At 44.3% G+C, this 23,595-nt stretch overlaps 1 protein-coding gene and 1 long non-coding RNA gene across 4 annotated transcripts in view; both read right to left on the bottom strand.

Moving 5' to 3' along the window:
* Positions 1-365: 365 nt before the first annotated feature.
* On the bottom strand, positions 366-9,714 carry LOC121578158. 2 transcript variants are annotated; one of them, XR_006002740.1, is made up of 4 exons: positions 9,513-9,714; positions 6,796-6,848; positions 1,862-2,029; positions 366-467 (listed from the first exon to the last, which is right to left on the bottom strand). It is a non-coding gene; the product is annotated as an uncharacterized LOC121578158 (long non-coding RNA). The 2 variants fall into 2 exon arrangements; XR_006002739.2 differs by having other exon boundaries at positions 366-2,029.
* Positions 9,715-18,921: 9,207 nt separating this feature from the next.
* Positions 18,922-23,595, bottom strand: part of LOC121578157 (CD209 antigen-like protein 2) — a 28,996-nt gene continuing 24,322 nt past the window's right edge. For both annotated transcript variants that reach the window (XM_041892311.2, XM_041892310.2), the window contains 2 exons: positions 19,302-19,411; positions 18,922-19,179 (listed from right to left, as the gene is read on the bottom strand). In XM_041892311.2, coding sequence (XP_041748245.1) covers positions 19,017-19,179; positions 19,302-19,411 — 273 coding nt within the window. In that variant the 3' untranslated portion in view covers positions 18,922-19,016. The remainder of the gene's footprint in view (positions 19,180-19,301; positions 19,412-23,595) is intronic.

Genomic DNA, 23,595 nt, shown 5'->3' with positions numbered 1-23,595 from the left:
CGACTGTTGAACTAACTCAATTGTAATTTTAAACAAACACAGTATAGCCTCAAAACAAGGTTGGCGGGCTGACCTGCTTTTTTTATGTTTGAATTTCAGATTGCACCTTTAATACCTCTGAATACACTTAAAACATAAGTCTATTTACATATCTAAAAGGTAAAATCTTTTATTTTTTTACTGGTACTTGTTATCAGCATTTTTGTGTGCTTTTATGTCAGGTGTTTATGTAAGTATTTGTCAATATGTGTGTGTGTGTGTGATAGAGTTTTTTTTAGTTCTTACCTATCACGTTTCAGGAGAAGACCCAGATGCAGACAGTGTTTGAAGTAACAAAAGTTTATTACAAAAACAGGGGGCAGGCAAATGACAAGGTCAAGGGCAGGCAGAGGTCAGTAATCCAGATCAGAGTCCAAAAGGTACAGAACAGCAGGCAGTCTCAGCGTCAGGAACAAGCATCCGGTTATCTGGCCCCCCCCCAAAAAAAGTAATATCAATGCATTTGAGCAAGGAAATAATAAGTTAAGGAACATGGCAGATCTAAGAAACACTATGACCTACAATTATTATCCTACATGCTGCAAAGGTTCACTTTTAAAGAGAACACTTTACAGTAGCACTTCCACCATGGTTGGGGTCAATTCCTTTTCAATTCAGGAAGTAAACTAACATTTCAATATCAATGCCAATTTTCCTCATTGCCTCCTATGAGATGAAATTAGAACTGAAATGTCAGTTTACTTCCTGAATTGAAATGGAATTGACCCCAACCCCTGGTGGAGGTGGTATTGTAATGATGATTAGGGGGTAAAAGCAAGTTTATTTTTTGGGGGTTCCTTTCCTAAACAATAACAATTTTTCAACTATGTCAACAAATAATAATTTTGAGGTCAGTTTGGGATTATAAAACAGCTTATTATTTCAAGTAAACTGAAATTCCAATATCAATTGAGACAGCTCAACAGACACAATACCTTCTAAAAGATCATCAAAAACCCATGATGGGGTGGAAATACTGCAGTGACGCAACAGTATCACTTTGCACAACATTTTGTACATTAAAGTCATGGCTGGCTTTTGTTCTCAGGCTAAACTCTTTGTGGACGTGTAGTGACTTGGCTCAGTATTTGGTTCTGAGATTTAGCTTAGAATATCAGTGTTATTAAACAGTTCTTGAATCTAAAGTATTGGAACATACACCGTTGTGTGTCCAGGTTGCTCTAAGTCTAAAACATACTGTAATGGCATTACCATGGGATAGTTTCTCAAAAGATGTCAGCTTTATCTGATAAAACAGCTTATAAATAAAAACAAAATGAATATTAACCATAAAACCAAATGCTATGGAAACAAAAACATAAAATACATTTAAGTGTACATTACAGGTGAAGACTCAGGAGTGTATGTTTTCATACCAAAAGTGAAGTCGCAACAATAGAATTCTATGCAAATTCCACCTGCATGGTTCAGGGAAAAGCCCATGTAAAGCACTTGTGGTAGGTGGCCTGTAAGATTTCTGTTCCGACTTCAAAACAAATACTCTGACAATCTTTTGTACTGTATTCTAGCAGCTCAGCATAACACTTCTTACAGAATCCAACACAATGTCATCTAAAAAATAAGACTCCAACCTTAAGCCACATCTCGTTATGTTGAAACAAAAACAAAGAGTGTTATCAGCTTATGGTAGGCATTTGGTCAATGCCTACACATGTATCATCAAATCTTTCTTCAGAGCCTGTAGCCTTTGCTTCAGTTCCCCATCTTCTAAACCTAGCAGGGTTTTCTGAATTAACTCAAACGTGTTGGACAGTTCTTTCGGATAACTGAGATGTAGAGCATAGATCAGAACAAACATTACCAGGAAAGCATCCTGCAGTCTGGGGAGATCAATCACCACAACTTCACTCTCCAGGATGACAGAGATCTTGACCGGATTGTAGTGGACTGGATTTTCCGTGTTGTCACCAACGATTGTCAGCAGGGCTACCGGTGAGTCACCAAGCTCTGGCTCGTCTGAATCCTCCACCTGAAATACACAATGCACTTCAGATGAGAATACTAGACAGACATGTTATATAGCAATATATCTACGCTGACCTATGGTTGGCTAGATAGACCATACTCACCCATTGTCACGCCCTGGCTCTGGGACTCTGTTATGTTGAGCCAGGGTGTGTGGTTTCTATGTGTGTTGTGTGCTAGGGGGATTTTCTAGTTCGTTTGTTTCTATGTTGGCCGGTGTGGTTCTCAATCAGAGGCAACGTGAATCAGCTGTTGCTTGTTGTCTCTGATTGGGAACCATATTTAGGTAGCCTGTTTTTTCCACAGTGTTTGTGGGATCTTGTTCCGTATGGTTTGTGTTGTAACCAAGGACTTCACGTTTCGTATCGTTTTTTCTTTTTTTCGTGTGGTGAATTAATAATAAAGTATGTTCACATTCCACGCATTGGTCCTCTCTTCCCGGCGATCGTGATAGAAGATCCCACCATAACTGGACCAAGCAGCGTGTCCAGGAGCCAACGCCAGAGAGGGCGTTAAAGGATATCAACCTCGACTGGGTCAAGCCGCGGGAGGAGGAGAGAGGCTGGACTTGGGAGCAGAGGAGCGAGAGTCTGGCGAGAGCCATGGAGGCCTGGCGCACGGGGAGGAGAGACGCCCACAAAATTTTTAGGGGGGGGCTCACGCCGTGGACGACGGGGCAGCAGGAGGCCGGGATAGAGTGGTTCAGCGGGTTGGCAAAGGAGGCCGCCAGGTTACGGGAGTCACTGGTCACCAGGGGGAAGGAGAATGTAGAGGCACGGCGAGAGGTACTGGGGTGTGTTGCCAGTCCGGTCCGGCCCGTTCCTGATCCCCGCGTAGGGCCAGTGGTGTGTGTCCCCCAGTACGGTCCGGCTTGTTCCTGTCCCTCGCACCGAGCCTGTGGTGCACGTCGCCAGCCCGGTCCGGCATGTTCCTGCCCCTCGCACCAAGCCTGTGGTGCACGTCGCCAGCCCGGTCCGGCATGTTCCTGCCCCTCGCACCAAGCCTGTGGTGCGCGTCGTCAGCCCGGTCCGGCTTGTTCCTGCTCCCGCACCAAGCCAGTGGTGCGCTTCGTCAGCCCGGTCGGCCCGTCCCTGCTCCCCGCACCAAGCCTGTGGTGCGCGCGTCAGCCCGGTCGTGTTCCTGCTCCCCGCACCAAGCCAGTGGTGCGCTCGTCAGCCCGGTTCGGCCCGTCCCTGCTCCCCGCACCAAGCCTGTGGTGCGCGTCGTCAGCCCGGTCCGGCCTGTTCCTGCTCCCCGCACCAAGCAAGTGGTGCGCTTCGTCAGCCCGGTCCGGCCTGTTCCTGCTCCCCGCACCAAGCCAGTGGTGCGCTTCGTCAGCCCGGTTCGGCCCGTCCCTGCACCAAGCCAATGGTGCGCGTCGTCAGCCCGGTCCGGCCTGTTCCTGCTCCCCGCAACAAGCCAGTGGTGCGCTTCGTCAGCCCGGTTCGGCCCGTCCCTGCTCCCCGCACCAAGCCTGTGGTGCGCGTCGTCAGTCCGGCACAGCCCGTGCCTGTTCCACCGGTGCCTGGTCCGGCACCAGTCAGCTGCTCCACTCCGGAGCTAGAGCAATCCGCCTCACCAGTGTTCAGTCCAGCTCCGGCCAGCAGGGCCAGACCGGACCAGGGGCGCTTTGGGGGGTTTGTTGGAGGGTGGGGGTCAAGCCCGGAGCCGGAACCGCCTCCGAGGAGGAATGCCCACCCGGCCCTCCCCTGTTCGGTTTATGTTTGGCGCGGTCGCAGTCCGCGCCTTTGGGGGGTACTGTCACGCCCTGGCTCTGGGACTCTGTTATGTTGAGCCAGGGTGTGTGGTTTCTATGTGTGTTGTGTGCTAGGGTGATTTTCTAGTTCGTTTGTTTCTATGTTGGCCGGTGTGGTTCTCAATCAGAGGCAACGTGAATCAGCTGTTGCTTGTTGTCTCTGATTGGGAACCATATTTAGGTAGCCTGTTTTTTCCACAGTGTTTGTGGGATCTTGTTCTGTATGGTTTGTGTTGTAACCAAGGACTTCACGTTTCGTATCGTTTGTTGTTTTGTTCGTGTGGTGAATTAATAATAAAGTATGTTCACATTCCACGCTGCGCATTGGTCCTCTCTTCCCGACGATCGTGACACCCATCTAATCCTCTCAGACCACCTCAGGAGCTGGTGGGAATTGGCACAATAATAAAAAATAACCCGAATGACAGGAAGCCTACCTTGAATATTTTGAAAATTCCGGAGACTTCCTCTCGCAGCAACACAGGAAGAGCCAGTCTATCTAAAAAACTGGAGGCCTCTTACACTTCAATGTTGTGATGCAAAAATACTAGCGAAATGCATACCACTCAGAATTAAAAAGGTTTTAACAGGTATTGTTCATCCTGATCAGACAGGTTTTTTACATGGACGATACAACTTCTAGAAATAACAGAACAACATGAAACATCTAAGAAGCCAGGCCTGGTATTTATAGCGGATTTTGAAAAGGCCTTTGGATTATATTTATAAATGCCTGGATTTTTTCAATTTCAGTGATTCTCTTATAAAATGGGTAAAAGTAATGTAAAGAGCGGCTACTTCTCAGAGCGTTTTGAATTGTCAAGAGGAGTTAAACAAGGGTGTTCACTGTCACCATATCTATTCATTATGGCCATCGAAATGCTAGCTATTAAAATCAGATCAAATAACAACATTAGAGGATTAGAAATCCAAGGCTTAAAAACAAAGGTGTCCATGTACAGTTGAAGTCAGAGGTTTACATACACTTAGGTTGGAGTCATTAAAACTAGTTTTTCAACCACTCCACAAATTTCTTGTTAACAAACTATAATTTTGGCAAGTTGGTTAGGACATCTACATTGTGCATGACACAAGTAATATTTCCAATAATTGTTTACAGAGAGATTATTTCACTTATAATTCACTGTATCACAATTCCAGTGGGTCAGAAGTTTACATACACTAAGTTGACTGTGCCTTTAAACAGCTTGGAAAATTCCAGAAAATGATGTCATGGCTTTAGAAGCTTCTGATAGGCTAATTGACATCATTTGAGTCAATTGGAGGTGTACCTGTGGATGTATTTCAAGGGCTACCTTCAAATTCAGTGCCTCTTTGCTTGACATCATGGGAAAATCAAAAGAAAATCAGCCAAGACCTCAGAAAAAAAATTATAGACCTCCACATGTCTGGTTCATCCCTGGGAGCAATTTCAAAACGCCTGAAGGTACAACATTAATCTGTACAAACAATAGTACGCAAGTATAAACACCATGGAACCACGCATCCGGCATATCGCTCAGGAAGGAGACGCATTCTGTCTCCTAGAGATGAACGTACTTTGGTGAGAAAAGTGCAAATCAATCCCAGAACTACAGCAAAGGACCTTGTGAAGATGCTGGAGGAAACGGGTACAAAAGTATCTATATCCATAGTAAAACGAGTCCTATATCGACATAACCTGAAAGGCCGCTCAGCAAGGAAGAAGCCACTGCTCCAAAACCGCCATAAAAAAGCCAGACTACGGTTTGGTACTGCACATGGGGACAAAGATCGTACTTTTTGGAGAAATGTCCTCTGGTCTGATGAAACTAAAATAGAGACATGGCAATCTGCACAAAGGCAAAAATGCCATTTTTAAACAACGGATGAGCTTTTCTTAATAGTAGATTACTATGAAAAGCTCATCCATTGTTTAAAAATTGCCTTTTTGCCTTTGTGCAGATTGCCATGTCTAATTTTCAATTAATTGAATATGAAACTTTTTTTAAAGTATCTCTCTTTTTCAAGCAAGCATTGCAGAGCTGGCTACAATTTCATTTAGGGTTCAAGTAAAACTTTTGGATAAGTAAAGCTTTAATAATCTCAACCCACCTATCTCTCTTTTTCAAACAAGCATTGCAGAGCTGGCTACAATTTCTATTTCATCCCCCTGAAAAGATAGAACAAATATTACAACAAATATTATGGCTGAACTCAAATGTGCTGGTTGATAGAAGACCTGTATTTATGGAAATTATGTTTGAAAAAGGTATTTTGTTTTTAAATGATATTGTAAATTGGAATGGTAGAGTTATGTCTTTCATGGAGTTTTCAGAATTGTATGGGAAGGTCTGCTCAATCCAAGATTACAACCAATTGATTACAGCATTACCCCAAAAATGGAGGAGGCAGGTGGCAGAGGGAGGAGGTAGGGAACTGGTCTGTCTGCACAATATTAAGGATCAAAACTGGCGGAGGAATAAAAATAGCATATATAGGAAAGTATACCAGTTTCATTTGAGGACCAGGATGTTGACAGCTGTGCCACACAGATTGCAAAATAGTTGGGAAGAGATTTTTGATGTACCGATTCCATGGTACAGGGTGTACGAGTTGATATATAAAACGACGCAAGATTCAAGACTTCATGCTTTTCAGCTAAAATTATTGTACAGAATTCTTGCCACCAACAAAATGTTGAATATTTGGGGCATACAATCATGGTATTGCTCTCAGGTAGCCTGTTTCTGGTCTCAGGTTCAGGAATGGCTGAAAATGCATAACATTGATCTAAAATAGCAGAAGTCGTCGTCAAACTCAAACTTGGCCTTCAAAATGTTTATCAAGTCATCAACAGATTCTGGACGGGAGCTGAGGTCAGCATCAACAACGCGAAGTATCATGGCTTGAGGAACTGCAGCTGCCATTGCTGAGGAAGAATACAACATTGAGAGGTTGCACTTGGCATATCAAAACAATACATATGGTAACACTAGGTACATAATGGCTTCATTAAACAAATAATGACTCACCATAAAATGTTCAACTGTCTCACTCCAATGAACCTCTCTGGGGTCAACAGCAGCTGGCCGTCAATGTTGTATGCAGAAAAGGTGACAGTGTCGTTAAGCTCAGATTGCAATTGGACAGACAGGCTAACTTGTGCAGATGATAGTAAATAGAACATATAAAAAAACATGAATGGATAGCATACGATCATAGATACAATTTGGCTACATAGGCCTACAAATATTTACAGTGAATAGAGAAATCACAATAATCACAAGAATGGCTTCAGATCAAAGTCTACGTTGAGACCGAAGGGAGCAAGGGTGTTTAAATCAACAATAAATTGTCAAGGTCACCCCTTCTCCTAGGGAGGGTGACGTGTTCGATGCCGATATAATGTAGGAACGAAATAGAGTGGTTCACTTCCAAAAAGTGGGCCGATACTGGGTATGTCGAGTTTTTGCACCTAATGGTGCTACGATGCTCCGAGATTTGTACTTTTAATTTGCGCTTTGTTTTACCCACATAGTTTTTACCACAAGGACAAGTTATAAGATAAATAACTGCCTTAGTGAAGCACGTGATAACACCTTTGATTGGGATCTGTTTCCCTGTTTGGGGGTGTTTGAAGGATCTACATTTGTAAGTGCCATTGCATTGAGCACAGCCATTACACTTATAGTTTCCATCCGGTAGAGGCGCAAATAGACGTTTTGCGGGGGTATTTTCAGAGTATACCAATAGATCTCTGAGATTTCTGCCCCATGAGAATACGACCAAGGGAGGGTCCGAAAACACATTACCGATACTGTCATCGGATCTTAGAATGTGCCAATGTTTGTGAATGATTCCCTTAATTTGAATAGCGGGTAGTAAGAACGCTTCTTTTTGCGAGACTGTCCTTGAAAGAGATCATGTCTCATTTACATTTACGTCATTTAGCAGACGCTCTTATCCAGAGCGACTTACAGTTAGTGCATACATTATTCTTTTTTTATTTTTATACTGGCCCCCCGTGGGAAACAAACCCACAACCCTGGCGTTGCAAACGCCATGCTCTACCAACTGAGCTACCTCCCTGCCAGCCATTCCCTCCCCTACCCTGGGCCAATTGTGCGCCGCCCCATTGGTCTCCCGGTTGCGGCCGGCTACAGCAGAGCCTGGATTCGAACCAGGATCTCTAGTGGCACAGCTAGCACTGCGATGCAGTGCCTTAGACCACTGCGCCACTCGGGAGGTCTCGATTTGTTTTGGATTTTCTTAATGGCAGTATTAATTTGACAATTTTTGTACCCCGTCTCCTTTAATTTTCTTTGCGTCTCAGACATATTTCTGTCAATCTGATAGTTTTTTGCAAATTCTTTTGATTCAACAGAATTGGCTGTAGGACAAACTGTTTTTCAAGGGAAGCGGGTGACCGCTATCTCAGCCCTCAACAAACTGTTACGGTCAGTAGGTTTCCTGTAAAGATCAGTGTATAGAACATTATCCTCAAACAAAATCATAAGATCAAGGAAACTGATTTGACGTGTGTCAGATTGCATAGTAAATCTCAAGAGAACAAGAGTTAAGAAAAGCATGGAATGCCTGGAGCTGTTTTGCATCACCCCTCCATAGAACAAAAATATCATCAATGTATCTTTTCCAAATAATAATGTTAGGCAAGAAAACATTTTTGTGAGGATTGAGAATTGACTGTTTCTCCATGTAACCCACATATAAATTAGCATAGTTGGGAGCCATAGGGGATCCCATAGCAGTACCCCTTGTCTGAATAAAGAAATCATTTAGAAACATGAAATAGTTGTGTGTGAGTACTATTTCAGCCAATGTTATAATGCATGCACTGGAAGGTAGTTCATTAGGGTCACATTGTAGAAGAAAATGTTCCATGGCTTAAATACCGCCCTCGTGTGGAATATTCGTATATAACGACTCAACATCAAAAGTAACTAACAAAGTATTCTCAGGGAGAGGATCAAGAGATTCAATAATAGAGATCATACTGCTGGTGTCCTTTACAAAGTTATTTGAATAGTACATAACTAATTCAGAATTAGTTTTAACTTTCAAAAATCTAAGTACTTCATTGTAATTAGGCAGCATGCCATTGAAGCAAGCTTAGGCTGCGCCATTTTGAGCACCTGTCACGTTGCGCTCAGCAATTGCAGACATGCGCCAAATGAGGTAGCTAGCTAGCTACCTACCTCAGCTAGCAAGCTAGACAAGTAGAGTAGCTAGCAAACCAACATAGTTGCACATAACCAAGAAACGTGGCGTAGCTAATAAGTACATTTTACAAAATATATTTCATTTACCAGACGCTGTTATCCAGAGCGACTTACAGGAGCAATTAGGGTTAAGTGCCTTGCTCAAGGGCACATCGACATATTTTTCACCTAGTCAGCTCGGGGGTTAGAACCAGTGACCTTTCGGTAACTGGCACAACGCTCTTAACCACTAAGCTACCTGCCTCCCCAGAAAAACAATTACATAGGACACCAACATTCTTATATTTAAGCAACTAACAGTTAGCTAGTTAACGTTATCCATCAACGCTTTTTTTTACAGCGCGTTGGTGAGTTAACTAGCTAGCTAACGTGTTTGGTGCATTTTACAATTCGGATAGGGATAGAGATCTTGACATTGGACATATTCTCCAAAGAAACGCTACCACACAAATAATGTTCAAACATGAAAATGTATAGCTACCATTATCGAAGCAAAATAATTAACTTACCGCGTGAACCCTCAGGCGACAGTGCACACTTGTATTCGTTTGTAGCTCGTGTATTCGTTTGTAGCTGGTGAAGTCCACTCCAGCAGAAACAAATCTGACTCCAGTCACCTTCATATATCACGCGCACTCCCAGAGCTTGGCTTGTGTATCATCAACGCTACCCAACGTTACTTCCCCACCACCGGCATTTTACATTTTTTTATTTAACCTTTATTTAACCAGGTAAGACCCATTGAGGTTAAAAACCTATTTTGCGATGGAGACCTGGAAAGAAGGCAAAACAGGGAAATAGCAGCACGTACATAAAATATTACAGAAAAATACAAAATACACAAAAAAAGTGTCACAAGTTACTGATACAATTAAAGATTAGAAACAACTGCAGCCATCACAAACAGTGTTGTCGATCAGAGTCTTAAAAACAGGCAAGGACACTAACTCCCCTAACTTTAATTTATTTTGAAGCATGTTCCAGGATGAAGGGGCATTATGGGAAAAATATTGTTTCCCCATCTCAGTTCTAGCCTTAGGAACAGACATGGACAGCAGCGACTGTGAACGAAGACTGTATTGAGTGACTGATCTGGTCAGTAAGGAACAGAGATACAAAGGGAGTTGTCCTATCAATGCTTTGTACACAAAAGTGTACCAGTGCTTTAGCTTCCTGGTGGAGGGAGAGGTCTATTGCACCATAGTATACAAATCACAGTGATGGGTGAGTGATCTAGCATTTGTAATAAATCTTAAAGCATCATTATACACTGTGTCCAGAGTTTAAGGTACTTGCTGAGGCCTGCATATAGACAATATCGCCATAATCCTGCAATGATAAAAAAAAGTGCTTTGAACAAGATCCTTTCTGACTAACATTGAAAAGCAAGATTTGTTCCTAAAATAGAAACCCAATTTCAAGTTATTAATGTGCTGTTTAAAATTCAGCTTTTCATCTAACCAAATCCCAATATACTTATAGGAGGTGACCCTATCAATTTGCTGGCTATTTATAGTTCAAATCTGTAAGTGACTCCATCTGTTTACTTTCAGGGAAGAGAAAACCATACATTTTGTTTTCCTGTCACGAACGTTGAGAGACGGGTCGGACCAAGGTGCAGTGTGAAAAGCGTACATGTTTATTCACCCAAATAAACATACAAACAAAACAAGAAACAACGTAACGTGAAGTCCTAAGGCTATACACATACAAGCCTATCCGGAACAAGATCCCACAACCAGGCTACTTAAGTATGATCCCCAATCAGAGACAACGAGCGACAGCTGTCTCTGATTGGGAATCACACCCGGCCAAAAATAGAAACACAACCTAGATCCTAAACATACATTTCCACACCCTGACTCAACAAACAAGAGTTCCATACGTCAGGGCGTGACAGTACGGGCTGGCGACAGGCATCACTGGTTTGGTGCGAGGAGCAGGCACGGGCCGTGCCGGACTGGATACACGCACCACTGGCTTGGTGAAGGGAGCAAGTACGGGGCGTACTGGACTGGTGAGGCGCACTGGTGACACAGTGCGTAGAACCGGAGCAGGATATACTGGACCGTGGAGGCGTACTGGAGGTCTGGAGTGTACAGCTGGCACAACCCGTCCTGGCTGGCTAACCACTTTCGCACGACACGTGCGGGGCGCTGGCACAGGACGCACTGGGCTGTGAATGCGCACTGGCGACATAGTGCGTAACTCCGCATACCTAGGTTCCTCTATGAACACACACTCCTTCTGTTGCCTGACCAGCTCCTCTCTCCGTGCCTCCACTACTTCCTTCTCCCTTTGAGCCGCCTGTAGTGCCTCCCTCTGAACGGATAACTCCTGCTCCCTCTGAGCTAACAGCCCCCGTAACGTGGTGGCCTCCTCTCTCAGACAGCTCATGTCCTTCTCTCTCTCGCCAATCCTCCTCCAGTGAGGACTCCTCCGGAAGCCCCCACGAGTTAGAGAACAGAAACTCATCGTCGTTGTCATCCTCCGACTCCTCAGTGTAAAACTGTTCCCATTCCTGTTCCCATGGTCGTAGGGACTCCAACTGGAACCCCACCTGGTGCAGTGGTCGGGGCTCTTCTCTCTCGATCCCCGACCACCCCTCTAGCCCCCCCAAATTTTTTTATTGGGGTTGCTTCTCGGGCTTCCTCAGCGGTTGGTCCCGTTGGCGTTGTCGTTGATCCTCTCTTGCCAGGGCCTGTACCTTCGCCCAGGGTCCTTTCCCAGCGAGTATCTCCTCCCATGACCACCATTTGCCCACCTGTGACAAAGCTATTCGCTCCGCCTCGGCACGCTGCTTGGTCCTTTTGTGGTGGGATCTTCTGTCACGAACGTTGAGAGACGGGTCGGACCAAGGTGCAGCGTGAAAAGCGTACATGTTTATTCACCCAAATAAACATAAAAACAAAACAAGAAACAACATAACGTGACGTCCTAAGGCTATACACATACAAGCCTATCTGGAACAAGATCCCACAACTAAGGTAGGCAACCAGGCTACTTAAGTATGATCCCCAATCAGAGACAACGAGCGACAGCTGTCTCTGATTGGGAATCACACCCGGCCAAACATAGAAACACAACCTAGATCCTAAACATAGATATACATCACATAGATTTCCACACCCTGACTCAACAAACAAGAGTTCCATACGTCAGGGCGTGACATTTCCTTGCATTAAGCACAAGTTTCAATTCGAAAAGCTGCCTTTGAATAGCATCAAAAGCCAACTGTAAGTCCTGAAAAGACTTCTCAATATTTGATGCGCTAGAATAAACAATTGTGTCATCAGCATACAGATGGAGATTTGCAGAGTAAACTGTCTTCCCTATATTATTTATATACAGTGTAAAAAGGATCGGACCTAAAATTGAGCCCTGGGGAACTAAGCCTTTGAAACTCAGATTTCATACCCTCCTGTGCTACACACTGTGTCAGAAAGGTAATTTTGGAACCAATCCAATGCATGAACACTTATACCAACCTTTTGTAGTCTATACAACAGCAGGGCATGGTCAACGGTGTCGAAGGCCTTCGATAAGTCAATAAAAAGTGAAACAGTGATTTTTCTTATCCTGAGCATCTAGAATATCACCTTACTTACTGCAGAAATTGTACTATGCTTGGCTCTAAAACCCGACTGGAATTTAGATAAAAATGAGTTATTATAAAGAAAGTCTTTCAACTGTGAGTTCACCAGTTTTTCCAAAACTTTTGCCAGTGCAGACAGTTTAGATATGGGACGATATTTATCCAACTGGGACGGATCTCCACACTTATGTAAAGGTGTGACATAGGCTGCTTTCCAGACTTTTGGAATGGTATTACTCGCCAATGAAAGATGTAATATATGAGTGAGAGGGGCAGCAATAAACTCTGCACCAACACAACTTCTGAAAGCTCAATCTCAGTAAAATGAAATAGATGAACCATAGGCTGGTATGCGGCAGTTTCATTCACAGCCTCATTCGAGATGTTAGGAAGGAGTTCATTATCAAATAAATGCCCAACTTCACACTTGTGTGTATGTGTTGTTGTTACTCACTCCTCTCGGAAGAGGGAACGCAACACCCTGCTACAACTCAACTCTCCGTGCTGTGAAAGAGGTATGGGACTGTAGGTGTGAGTAAGGATGACAAAAGGCAGAGAATACCGTTAACAGGGAATTTATTCCTTCGTACGGTAAGTTTGGGGAAAAGGGGCTGGATGCAACCAAAGCAAAGAAAGTAAATATCAAAGCCCCCTCTACCTTACCTGCCTACCCACTACTTACTTAACTAGCACCTCCTGGTGCACTAACCAAAATACAAGGGATGGTCCGCCCAGGTCTTTCCTAGTGTGCATAGACAGTATACTTCTACGGGTAATGTACTCCCTAGGTGCCTTCCCCTTCCCCCCTTGGGAACAAATGAAACAAAATTGCACAGACTGGTTCACAACAAAACCTGAGAAAACAAACTCAGGACATTAAAGAAACTCTGAGCCACAAACTAACACAAAACATTACAACTGGGTCTCACAGCAACAACAACACAGTACATACCAAACTCTTAGCATACAACCAACATGCTGTAACTCTCAGCCATTCTGGTTTTCCCCCTTTCCTGAGCAACTGGGGCTTATATAGCTTCAGGAGGAGTTGGTAATTGGAGACAGCTGCGTCCTGACGAGGGCGCGGGGTCAGCGCTCCAATCATCAAGATTGGCGTAGCAGTGCGGTCGCTTTTATTTCATCGTCCTGTGTAAATATCCCGTTTCTTGTTTTTTTTTGTCTATTTTGTATATATTTCTCAATTTTTACTTTCATTCTTTAACTAAATATACTTTCCTGCAACCCGCCTCACCCAACGTGGAAAGGATTCTATTATTTCTTTATAACTTTCATCAAGAACCTTAAGCTGAAACGAGTGTAGCCGCAATCTGAATGGCTACCTGCTATTAGTTACCGTTAGCGTCTTCACCACTGTCCGTGGCCTACACTATCCACCAGCCAGCTCTAGCTCTAGCCTGGACAATTCGTCGGCCAGTCTGCACAGCGTGCTATCGACCCAGCGTGCTATCGACCCAGAGCTTATTGGACTTTCTGCCGGAATCACTGGACCCTAGCGCCGGATCATCACAACCAGCTAGCTAGCTGCAACCTGTTGTTGGCTGATTACCATTGCCCTATAGCAAGCACCAGTTAGCCTTGAGCTAGCCTCAGGCCCATTCTCCCGGCTATCTACCTCTCTGTCAACCGGACGGGACCTCCTAGTGTTGACACTGAGCCCCGCCCGATCCAACACGACTGGTTTGCCGACAAAATAGTCTGATGTGGTTTCAACAGGCTTCCCGTTGCGACGACCACGAAGATCCATCTGCCAGCCCCGGCCCGCTAGCACACGCAAACTACAACTGTGCTCCCTGCTAGCTGTGCTGAAGCACCAATTTGAACTGCTCTCGGACTCACATATTGCTGTTCACTGGACCTTATGATCACTCAGCTGCACAGCTGATGCCTGCTGGACTGTTCCTTTACACGGTACCCTGTCCTGTTTATTCTGTTTAGTCTTAGCCCAAACGTTATCGCTATTTCCAGTTGTGTCTTAGCTCTCTCTAATAACACCTGTGACTGCTTTATGCCTCTCTCCCATGTCAATTATGCCTTGCCTATTGCTGTTTGGGTTAGTTCTTATTATACAATTTCACTGTAGAACCCCTAGTCCCTCTCAAACTGCCTCATATAGTTCCTTTGTTCCACCCCCCATACACGCCAAGACCGGCTCAATCGATGCCTCCAATGACGCTATCTCTTTCATTGTTACCCAACGCTTAGGGTTACCTGAACTGTACTCATATCCTTCCATATCCTTTTCTGTACATAATGCCCTGAATCTTTTCTACAACGCCCGGAGAACTGCCCCCTTTATTCTATGTACCCAACGCACTAGAAGACCAGTTCTTAAAGCCTTTAGTCGTATCCTTATTCTAGTCCTCCTCTGTTCCTCTGGTGATGTAGAGGCTAACCCAGGCCCTGCAGCCCCCAGTATCACTCCTACTCCCCAGGAGCTATCATTTGTTGACTTCTGTAACCGTAAAAGTCTTTTTCTGCTTTCGGTTTTCTGCACATAAATATCAGAAGCCTCCTTCCTAAGTTTGAGTTATTCACTGCGTTAGCACACTCCGCCAACCCTGATGTTCTAGCAGTGTCTGAATCCTGGCTTAGGAAGGCCACCAAAAATTCTGAAATTTCCATCCCCAACTATAACATTTTCCGTCTAGATAGAACTGCCAAAGGGGGTGGAGTTGCAATCTACTGTAGAGATAGCCTGCAGAGCTCCATCATACTATCCAGGTCTGTGCCCAAACAGTTTGAGCTTCTACTTCTAAAAATCCACCTTTCCAGAAATAAATCTCTCACTGTTGCCGCTTGCTACAGACCCCCTCAGCCCCCCAGCTGTGCCCTGGACACCATATGTGAATTGATTGCCCCCCATCTATCCTCAGAGTTCGTACTGCTTGGTGACCTAAATTGGGATATGCTTAACACCCCGGCCATCCTACAATCTAAACTAGATGCCCTCAATCTCACACAAATTATCAACGAACCTACCAGGTACAACCCTAAATCCGTAAACATGGGTACCCTCATAGATATCATCCTGACTAACTTACCCTCTAAATACACCTCCGCTGTCTTCAACCAGGATCTCAGCGATCACTGCCTTATTGCCTGCGTCCGTAACGGGTCCGCGGTCAAACGACCACCCCTCATCACTGTCAAACGCTCCCAAAAACACTTCAGCGAGCAGGCCTTCCTAATTGACCTGGCCCAGGTATCCTGGATGGATATAGATCTCTCTCATCATCAGTAGAGGATGCCTGGTTGTTCTTTAAAAGTAATTTCCTCTCAATCTTAAATAGACATGCCCCATTCAAAAATACAGAACTAAGAACAGATATAGCCCCTGGTTCTCCTCAGACTTGACTGCCCTTGACCAGCACAAAAACATCCTGTGGCGTACTGCATTAGCATCAAATAGCCCCCGCGATATGCAACTTTTCAGGGAAGTTAGGAACCAATATACACAAGCAGTTAGGAAAGCAAAGGCTAACTTTTTCAAACAGAAATTTGCATCCTGTAGCACTAACTCCAAAAAGTTTTGGGACACTGTAAAGTCCATGGAAAATAAGAGCACTTCCTCCCAGCTGCCCACTGCACTGAGGCTAGGAAACACTATCACCACCGATAAATCTACAATAATCGAGAATTTCAACAAGCATTTTGCTACGGCTGGCCATGCTTTCCACCTGGCTACCACTACCCCGGCCACCAGCTCTGCACCCTCCGCTGCAACTTGCCCATGCCCCCCCGCTTCTCCTTCACACAAATCCAGACAGCTGATGTTCTAAAAGAGCTGCAAAATCTGGACCCCTACAAATCATCTGGGCTAGACAATCTGGACCCTTTCTTTCTAAAACTAGCCGCGAAATTGTCGCAATCCCTATTACTAGCCTGTTCAAGCTCTCTTTCGTAACGTCTGAGATCCCCAGAGATTGGAAAGCTGCCGCGGTCATCCCCCTCTTCAAAGGGGGTGACACTCTAGATCCAAACTGTTACAGACCCATATCCATCCTGCCCTGCCTTTCAAAAGTTTTTGAAAGCCAAGTCAACAAACAGATCACCGACCATTTCCGAATCCCACCGTACCTTCTCCGCTATGCAATCCGGTTTCGAGCTGGTCATGGGTGCACTTCAGCCACGCTCAAGGTCCTAAACGATATTATAACCGCGATCGATAATAGACAGTACTGTGCAGCCGTTTTCATTGACCTGGCCAAGGCTTTCGACTCTGTCAACCACCGCATTCTTATTGGCAGACTAAATAGCCTTGGTTTCTCAAATGACTGCCTCGCCTGGTTCACCAACTACTTCTCAGATAGAGTTCAATGTGTCAAATCGGAGGGCCTGTTGTCTGGACCTATGGCAGTCTCTATGGGGGGTGCCACAGGGTTCAATTCTTGGGCCGACTCTTTTCTCTGTGTATATCAATGACGTCGCTCTTGCTGCTGGTGACTCTCAGATCCACCTCTACGCAGACGACACCATTTTGTATACATCTGGCCCTTCATTGGACACTGTGTTAACAAACCTCCAAACGAGCTTCAATTCCATACAACACTCCTTCAGTAGCCTCCAACTGCTCTTAAACACTAGTAAAACTAAATGCATGCTCTTCAACCGAACGCTGCTTGCACACGCCCACCCGACTAGAATCACTACTCTCGACGGGTCTGACCTAGAGTATGTGGACAACTACAAATATCTAGGTGTCTGGTTAGACTGTAAACTCTCCTTCCAGACTCACATTAAGAATCTCCAATCCAAAGTTAAATCTAGAATCGGTTTCCTATTTCGCAACAAAGCCTCCTTCACTCATGCTGCCAAACATGCCCTCGTAAAACTGACTATCCTACCGATCCTTGACTTCGGCGATGTCATTTACAAAATAGCCTCCAACACTCTACTCAGCAAATTGGATGTAGTCTATCACAGTGCCATCCGTTTTGTCTCCAAAGCCCCATATAATACCCACCACTGTGACCTGTACGCTCTTGTTGGCTGGTCCTCACTACATATTCGTCGCCAAACCCACTGGCTCCAGGCCATCTATAAATCACTGCTAGGCAAATCCCCGCCTTATCTTAGCTCATTGGTCACCATAGCAACACCCACCCGTAGTCTGCGCTCCAGCGGGTATATCTCACTGGTCATCCCCAAAGCCAACACCTCCTTTGGCCGCAATTCCTTCCAGTTCTCTGCTGCCAATGACTGGAACAAATTGCAAAAATCTCTGAAGCTGGAGACACTTATCTCCCTCACTAACTTTAAGCATCAGTTGTCAGAGCACCTTACCGATCACTGCACCTGTACACAGCCCATCTGAAATTAGCCCGCCCAACTACCTCATCCCTATATTGTTATTTATTTTGCTCATTTGTACCCCAGTATCTCTATTTGCACATCATCTCTTGCACATCTATCATTCCAGTGTTAATACTAATTGTAATTATTTTGCACTATAGCCTATTTTATTGCCTTACCTCCATAACTTGCTAAATTTGCACACACTGTATATTATATGTATTTCTGTTGTATTTTTGACTATGTTTTGTTTTACCCCATATGTAACTCTGTGTTGTTGTTTTTATCGCACTGCTTTGCTTTATCTTGGCCAGGTCGCAGTTGTAAATGAGAACTTGTTCTCAACTGGTTTACCTGGTTAAATAAAGGTGAAATAAAAAAATAAAATAAAATAAATCAATGTTCATCCAATCAATCAGCTGCTTGTTGGGGAATTTCAGGAAATACCTACATGAAAATACACAAACCACAACATAGAAACTGGGGAACGTAACAGTTGTGTGTGTGTGTGTACGTGCCTGCGTTCGGCATGCGGTGTGTATCTTTGTCCTCTTAGTACATTTTACATTTTAGTCATTTAGCAGACGCTCTTATCCAGAGCGACTTACAGTAGTGAGTTCATACATTTTCATACTTTTTTTGTAGTACTGTTCTACCCTCTGTCTGTGTTTAGGTCACACTATTTTAACTAGCCAATCACATTCAATCAGGAAGCTGATACACCTGCTTGGACATTGTTCCTTTATTACTTTACTTTCAGTTCCTTGAAAATGATCAGTGCCTAAGCATATGGCATGATCCTAATAAAAACAATGAATACAAGCATTTTACAGAGTACATTCCCACTGGGCACAGACATAAATTCAACGTCTATTCCACATTGTTTCAATTTAATTTAAACGAGAGAGAGAGAGAGAGAGAGAGAGAGAGAGAGAGAGAGAGAGAGAGAGAGAGAGAGAGAGAGAGAGAGAGAGAGAGAGAGAGAGAGAGAGAGAGAGAGAGAGAGAGAGAGAGAGAGAGAGAGGCAGGCAGGCAGGCAGGCAGGCAGGCAGGCAGGCAGGCATGCATGCATGCAATGCTACTGTACATAATTAGCTATTGCTTGTTAAATCACCCTTTCACAAATCCAGTTAAATTGAGAGTTACATCTTATGTCGTTCCATTTATTTACAGTGCCAGGATACCGATAATTAATCTCAACACAGTCTTCCTCTCCTATGTGTATTATAAGAATAGCACCATTATCCGGCTGGTTTTTCCCCCAGTACCTACAGGGAAAACAACACAGAGAACCAGACAGTCAGACACTGTGGTAAATATTCTAAATCATACCCAGATGTTGTTCTACTTAAAATGGTTTGAGTCATATGGCCAGATTATTATCTCTCACCTTGTGGTCAGTGGTGTATCGTCCACCCATTTCCAGGTCCCCTCTGTCTCTATATCAGTCAGACCGATCCAGACACTATCAATATTCATGTTTAATTCAGTGAGGAATTTCTGTTGTTGAGAAAGATAAAGACGTCAATTACATTTGAGTATTAATTATTTACCTGATTCATAAGCGCGTGAATCTCTTCTCTCTCTCTCTCTCTCTCTCTCTCTCTCTCTCTCTCTCTCTCTCTCTCTCTCTCTCGTTGGAGTGCATGCTGGGAGTGAGTCGTGAAGCAGGAGTGATTTGTGAGAGCGACTGGAATTATTTTCACTCTATTGGGTTTTGGTGTGTATATACACTGCTCAAAAACATAAAGGGAACACTTAAACAACACATCCTAGATCTGAATGAATGAAATAATCTTATTAAATACTTTTTTCTTTACACAGTTGAATGTGCTGACAACAAAATCACACAAAAATTATCAATTTAAATCAAATGTATCAACCCATGGAGGTCTGGATTTGGAGTCACCCTCAAAATTAAAGTGGAAAACCACACTACAGGCTGATCTAACTTTGATGTAATGTCCTTAAAACAAGTCAAAATGAGGCTCAGTAGTGTGTGTGGCCTCCACGTGCCTGTATGACCTCCCTACAACGCCTGGGCATGCTCCTGATGAGGTGGCGGATGGTCTCCTGAGGGATCTCCTCCCAGACCTGGAGCGAGACATGATGTCCCAGATGTGCTCAATTGGATTCAGGTCTGGGGAACGGGCGGGCCAGTCCATAGCATCAATGCCTTCCTCTTGCAGGAACTGCTGACACACTCCAGCCACATGAGGTCTAGCATTGTCTTGCATTAGGAGGAACCCAGAGCCAACCGCACCAGCATATGGTCTCACAAGGGGTCTGAGGATCTCATCTCGGTACCTAATGGCAGTCAGGCTACCTCTGGCGAGCACATGGAGGGCTGTGCGGCCACCCAAAGAAATGCCACCCCACACCATGACTGACCCACCGCCAAATCGGTCATGCTGGAGGATGTTGCAGGCAGCAGAACGTTCTCCACGGCGTCTCCAGACTCTGTCACGTCTGTCACATGTGCTCAGTGTGAACCTGCTTTCATCTGTGAAGAGCACAGGGCGCCAGTGGCGAATTTGCCAACCTTGGTGTTCGCCGGCAAATGCCAAACATCCTGCACGGTGTTGGGCTGTAAGCACAACCCCCACCTGTGGACGTCGGGCCCTCATACCACCCTCATGGAGTCTGTTTCTGACCGTTTGAGCAGACACATGCACATTTGTGGCCTGCTGGAGGTCATTTTGCAGGGCTCTGGCAGTGCTCCTCCTGCTCCTCCTTGCACAAAGGCGGAGGTAGCGGTCCTGCTGCTGGGTTGTTGCCCTCCTACGGCCTCCTCCACGTCTCCTGATATACTGGCCTGTCTCCTGGTAGCGCCTCCATGCTCTGGACACTACGCTGACAGACACAGCAAACCTTCTTGCCACAGCTCGCATTGATGTGCCATCCTGGATGAGCTGCACTACCTGAGCCACTTGTGTGGGTTGTAGACTCCGTCTCATGCTACCACTAGAGTGAAAGCACCGGCAGCATTCAAAAGTGACCAAAACATCAGCCAGGAAGCATAGGAACTGAGAAGTGGTCTGTGGTCACCACCTGCAGAACCACTTCTTTATTGGGGGTGTCTTGCTAATTGCCTATATTTTCCACCTGTTGTCTATTCCATTTGCACAACAGCATGTGAAATGTATTGTCAATCAGTGTTGCTTCCTAAGTGGACAGTTTGATTTCACAGAAGTGTGATTGACTTGGAGTTACATTGTGTTGTTTAAGTGTTCCCTTTATTTTTTTGAGCAGTGTATATATATTGATTAGTTTAGTTGTTTTAAGGTTATCTTGTCTTACTATCACTAAGCACGTATACGGGTGGTGGGATCGTTGAGGTTGTTTTTTGCGAGGGCACAACCAGCGGGTGGGGCTGGTTGCAATGGCCACTCACGGAATTTTGGAGTTTGAAAAACTTAGTCGGTGGCATGGAGTAAAGATTCCTGCTGCGGCCGGGTGTTCAGTGCAAGAATGTAGCTTGGCAGTGGGTGCTATCATTGGGTATGATAGCATCAAATCAGCCTCAAGGATGAATAGCGCTGTAGTGATATTCTTAGATTCCATTGAAAAGGTGAATACGATAGTTGAGAATGGTGTTGTGTTGCGGGAGACACAGACGCCGGTATTTCCGCTCATGAATCCGGCGAAGAAAGTTATACTTTCTAACGTGCCACCCTTTGTTAGAGATGAAGTGTTGGAGCGAGAGTTATCTCGTCATGGTCAAATTGTATCTACAATAAAGAAGGTTCTTTTTGGATGCAAATCTCCTTTGCTGAAACATGTCGTGTCGAGACAAGTGCATATGATTTTAAAAAAGGACATTGATGAACTGAATTTAGCATTCAGTTTTAAGATTGATGGATTTGATTATGTCTTCTACGCTTCTACTGAATCAATAAAATGCTTTGGCTGTGGAAGAGAGGGGCATTTGGTACGTAATTGTCTCGAGAACGAGCGCGCAGAGTCTGGTAGCAGCTTTAGTGCTGGTGCAGCTAATGCACCACCGCAAAGGGATGAACATGCTAAGGGTGCAGGGGAAGGGAGAAGGTGGGCAGATGTGGTTGGAAAACTAGGAGAGGAAGGCAGTGTGGATACGGGGGCAATTGTGGTAGATCAGAACAAAGAAGGAGGGGAAAAAGTTGGTGAGATTGCGACTGCCTTCGCTGAGGTGGTGCTGGAAAATGAAATTGGAGGTCAAGAGGAGATTGAAATAATGGAAAAGGAAGCAGCTGTTTTCAAAGTACCGAGGAGTAAGAGGAAGAATGTAAGGGGTGGTGAAGGGCTAATTCCAAGAGGAAGGTAGAGATTGATAAATCAGTTGAAGATAAACAGGTTGTAGAGATGGTGGAGTTTTCTTCTGGGGAGGATAGCGAGAGTGAGTCATCTGATGCGTCACAACAAAATAGTGAGATAAATGGGGTGGAAGGGAGGTATGGGATTGAGAAGGTACGTCAATTTCTGAAGTTGACAAAAGGGAAGAAATATATGCAGGATTATAATGTAACAGATTTTTTCCCTGAAAGTGAATTGTTTATTGAATCAGCAAAGTTTATGATGTCAAAAATAACAGGGGGATGTTTGACAAGCCCTGAAATTGCTAGACTCAAGAAAGTGGTCACGAGAGTGATAAGTGATGGAAATTCTAAAGAAAATGAAAGAGTTCAGTCGCAGCCTTAACTCTGTAAAGAGATGTGGTTTCTGTGTCTTCCTCTGTATTTTTTTTCCATCCATGAGCAGTTTTAAGATTTCTTCTTTAAACGTAAATGGGGCAAGAGACGTTAAAAAAAGAGCCATAGTATATGAGTTAATTAGGGGAAATGGAAGTGACATACATTTTCTACAAGTAATGCATAGTAATTTGGAAAATGAAGTTATGTGGCAACAGGAGTGGGGGGACAGTGGTGTGTAGTCATAAAAACTCAAAAAGTGGGGGTGTGTCCATCTTGTTTTCAAAAGGGTTTTTGCCTTTGTCATATGAGGTTGAAGATGTAGTTGAGGGGAGATTATTAAAAGTTAGAGCAAGGTATGAAAACATCACTATGTGTCTGATAAATGTATATGCCCCAGTGGTGGCAGTTGAGAGGGTATGTTTTTTAGAGACATTATCAAATACCATTGAGAATAATAATAATGTAATAATGAAGATTATTTATTTATTGCTGGGGATTTTAACTGCACAGTCAGTAATTTAGATAGAAATCACAAAGAACCTCATATAGCCTCAAGGACATTTTTAAAACGCCTCATTGTAACACATGAACTGTGTGATATTTGGCGGAGTCAACATGGAGGCACGAGACAGTACACCTGGGCGCATGTGAGAGAGAACACCATCTCTATGGCCAGGTTAGATAGGTTTTATTGTTTTGAGCATCAATCTCAGGTCTGTAAATCAAGTGTGATAACGGGCATTTGACCGAGTTGAACATAAATACTTATGGCACACTTTTGAGGCATTTGGGTTCAGCTCTGTTTTTATTGCCATGATAAAGGTGATATATGGTGTCAAAGTCGCGTCAATTCAAATCTGGTATCAGGAACAAAAGAGGTCAACACGACTTCTAAGGTATACTAGTTATTTTAATTAATGCAAAAACCTTCAATGGTAAATATGATGTTTCGTATATACGGGCTCTCTGACATGCCTCGCAGGACATCCCAGAGAACTAACTCATTGCTCTAGA

Source organism: Coregonus clupeaformis, chromosome 12 (genome assembly GCF_020615455.1).
Source record: "Coregonus clupeaformis isolate EN_2021a chromosome 12, ASM2061545v1, whole genome shotgun sequence".
Classification (NCBI taxonomy): Eukaryota; Metazoa; Chordata; class Actinopteri; order Salmoniformes; family Salmonidae; genus Coregonus; species Coregonus clupeaformis.
The sequence above is the reverse complement of the archived record's forward strand: the minus strand, read 5'-3'. Positions and strand labels throughout refer to the sequence as shown.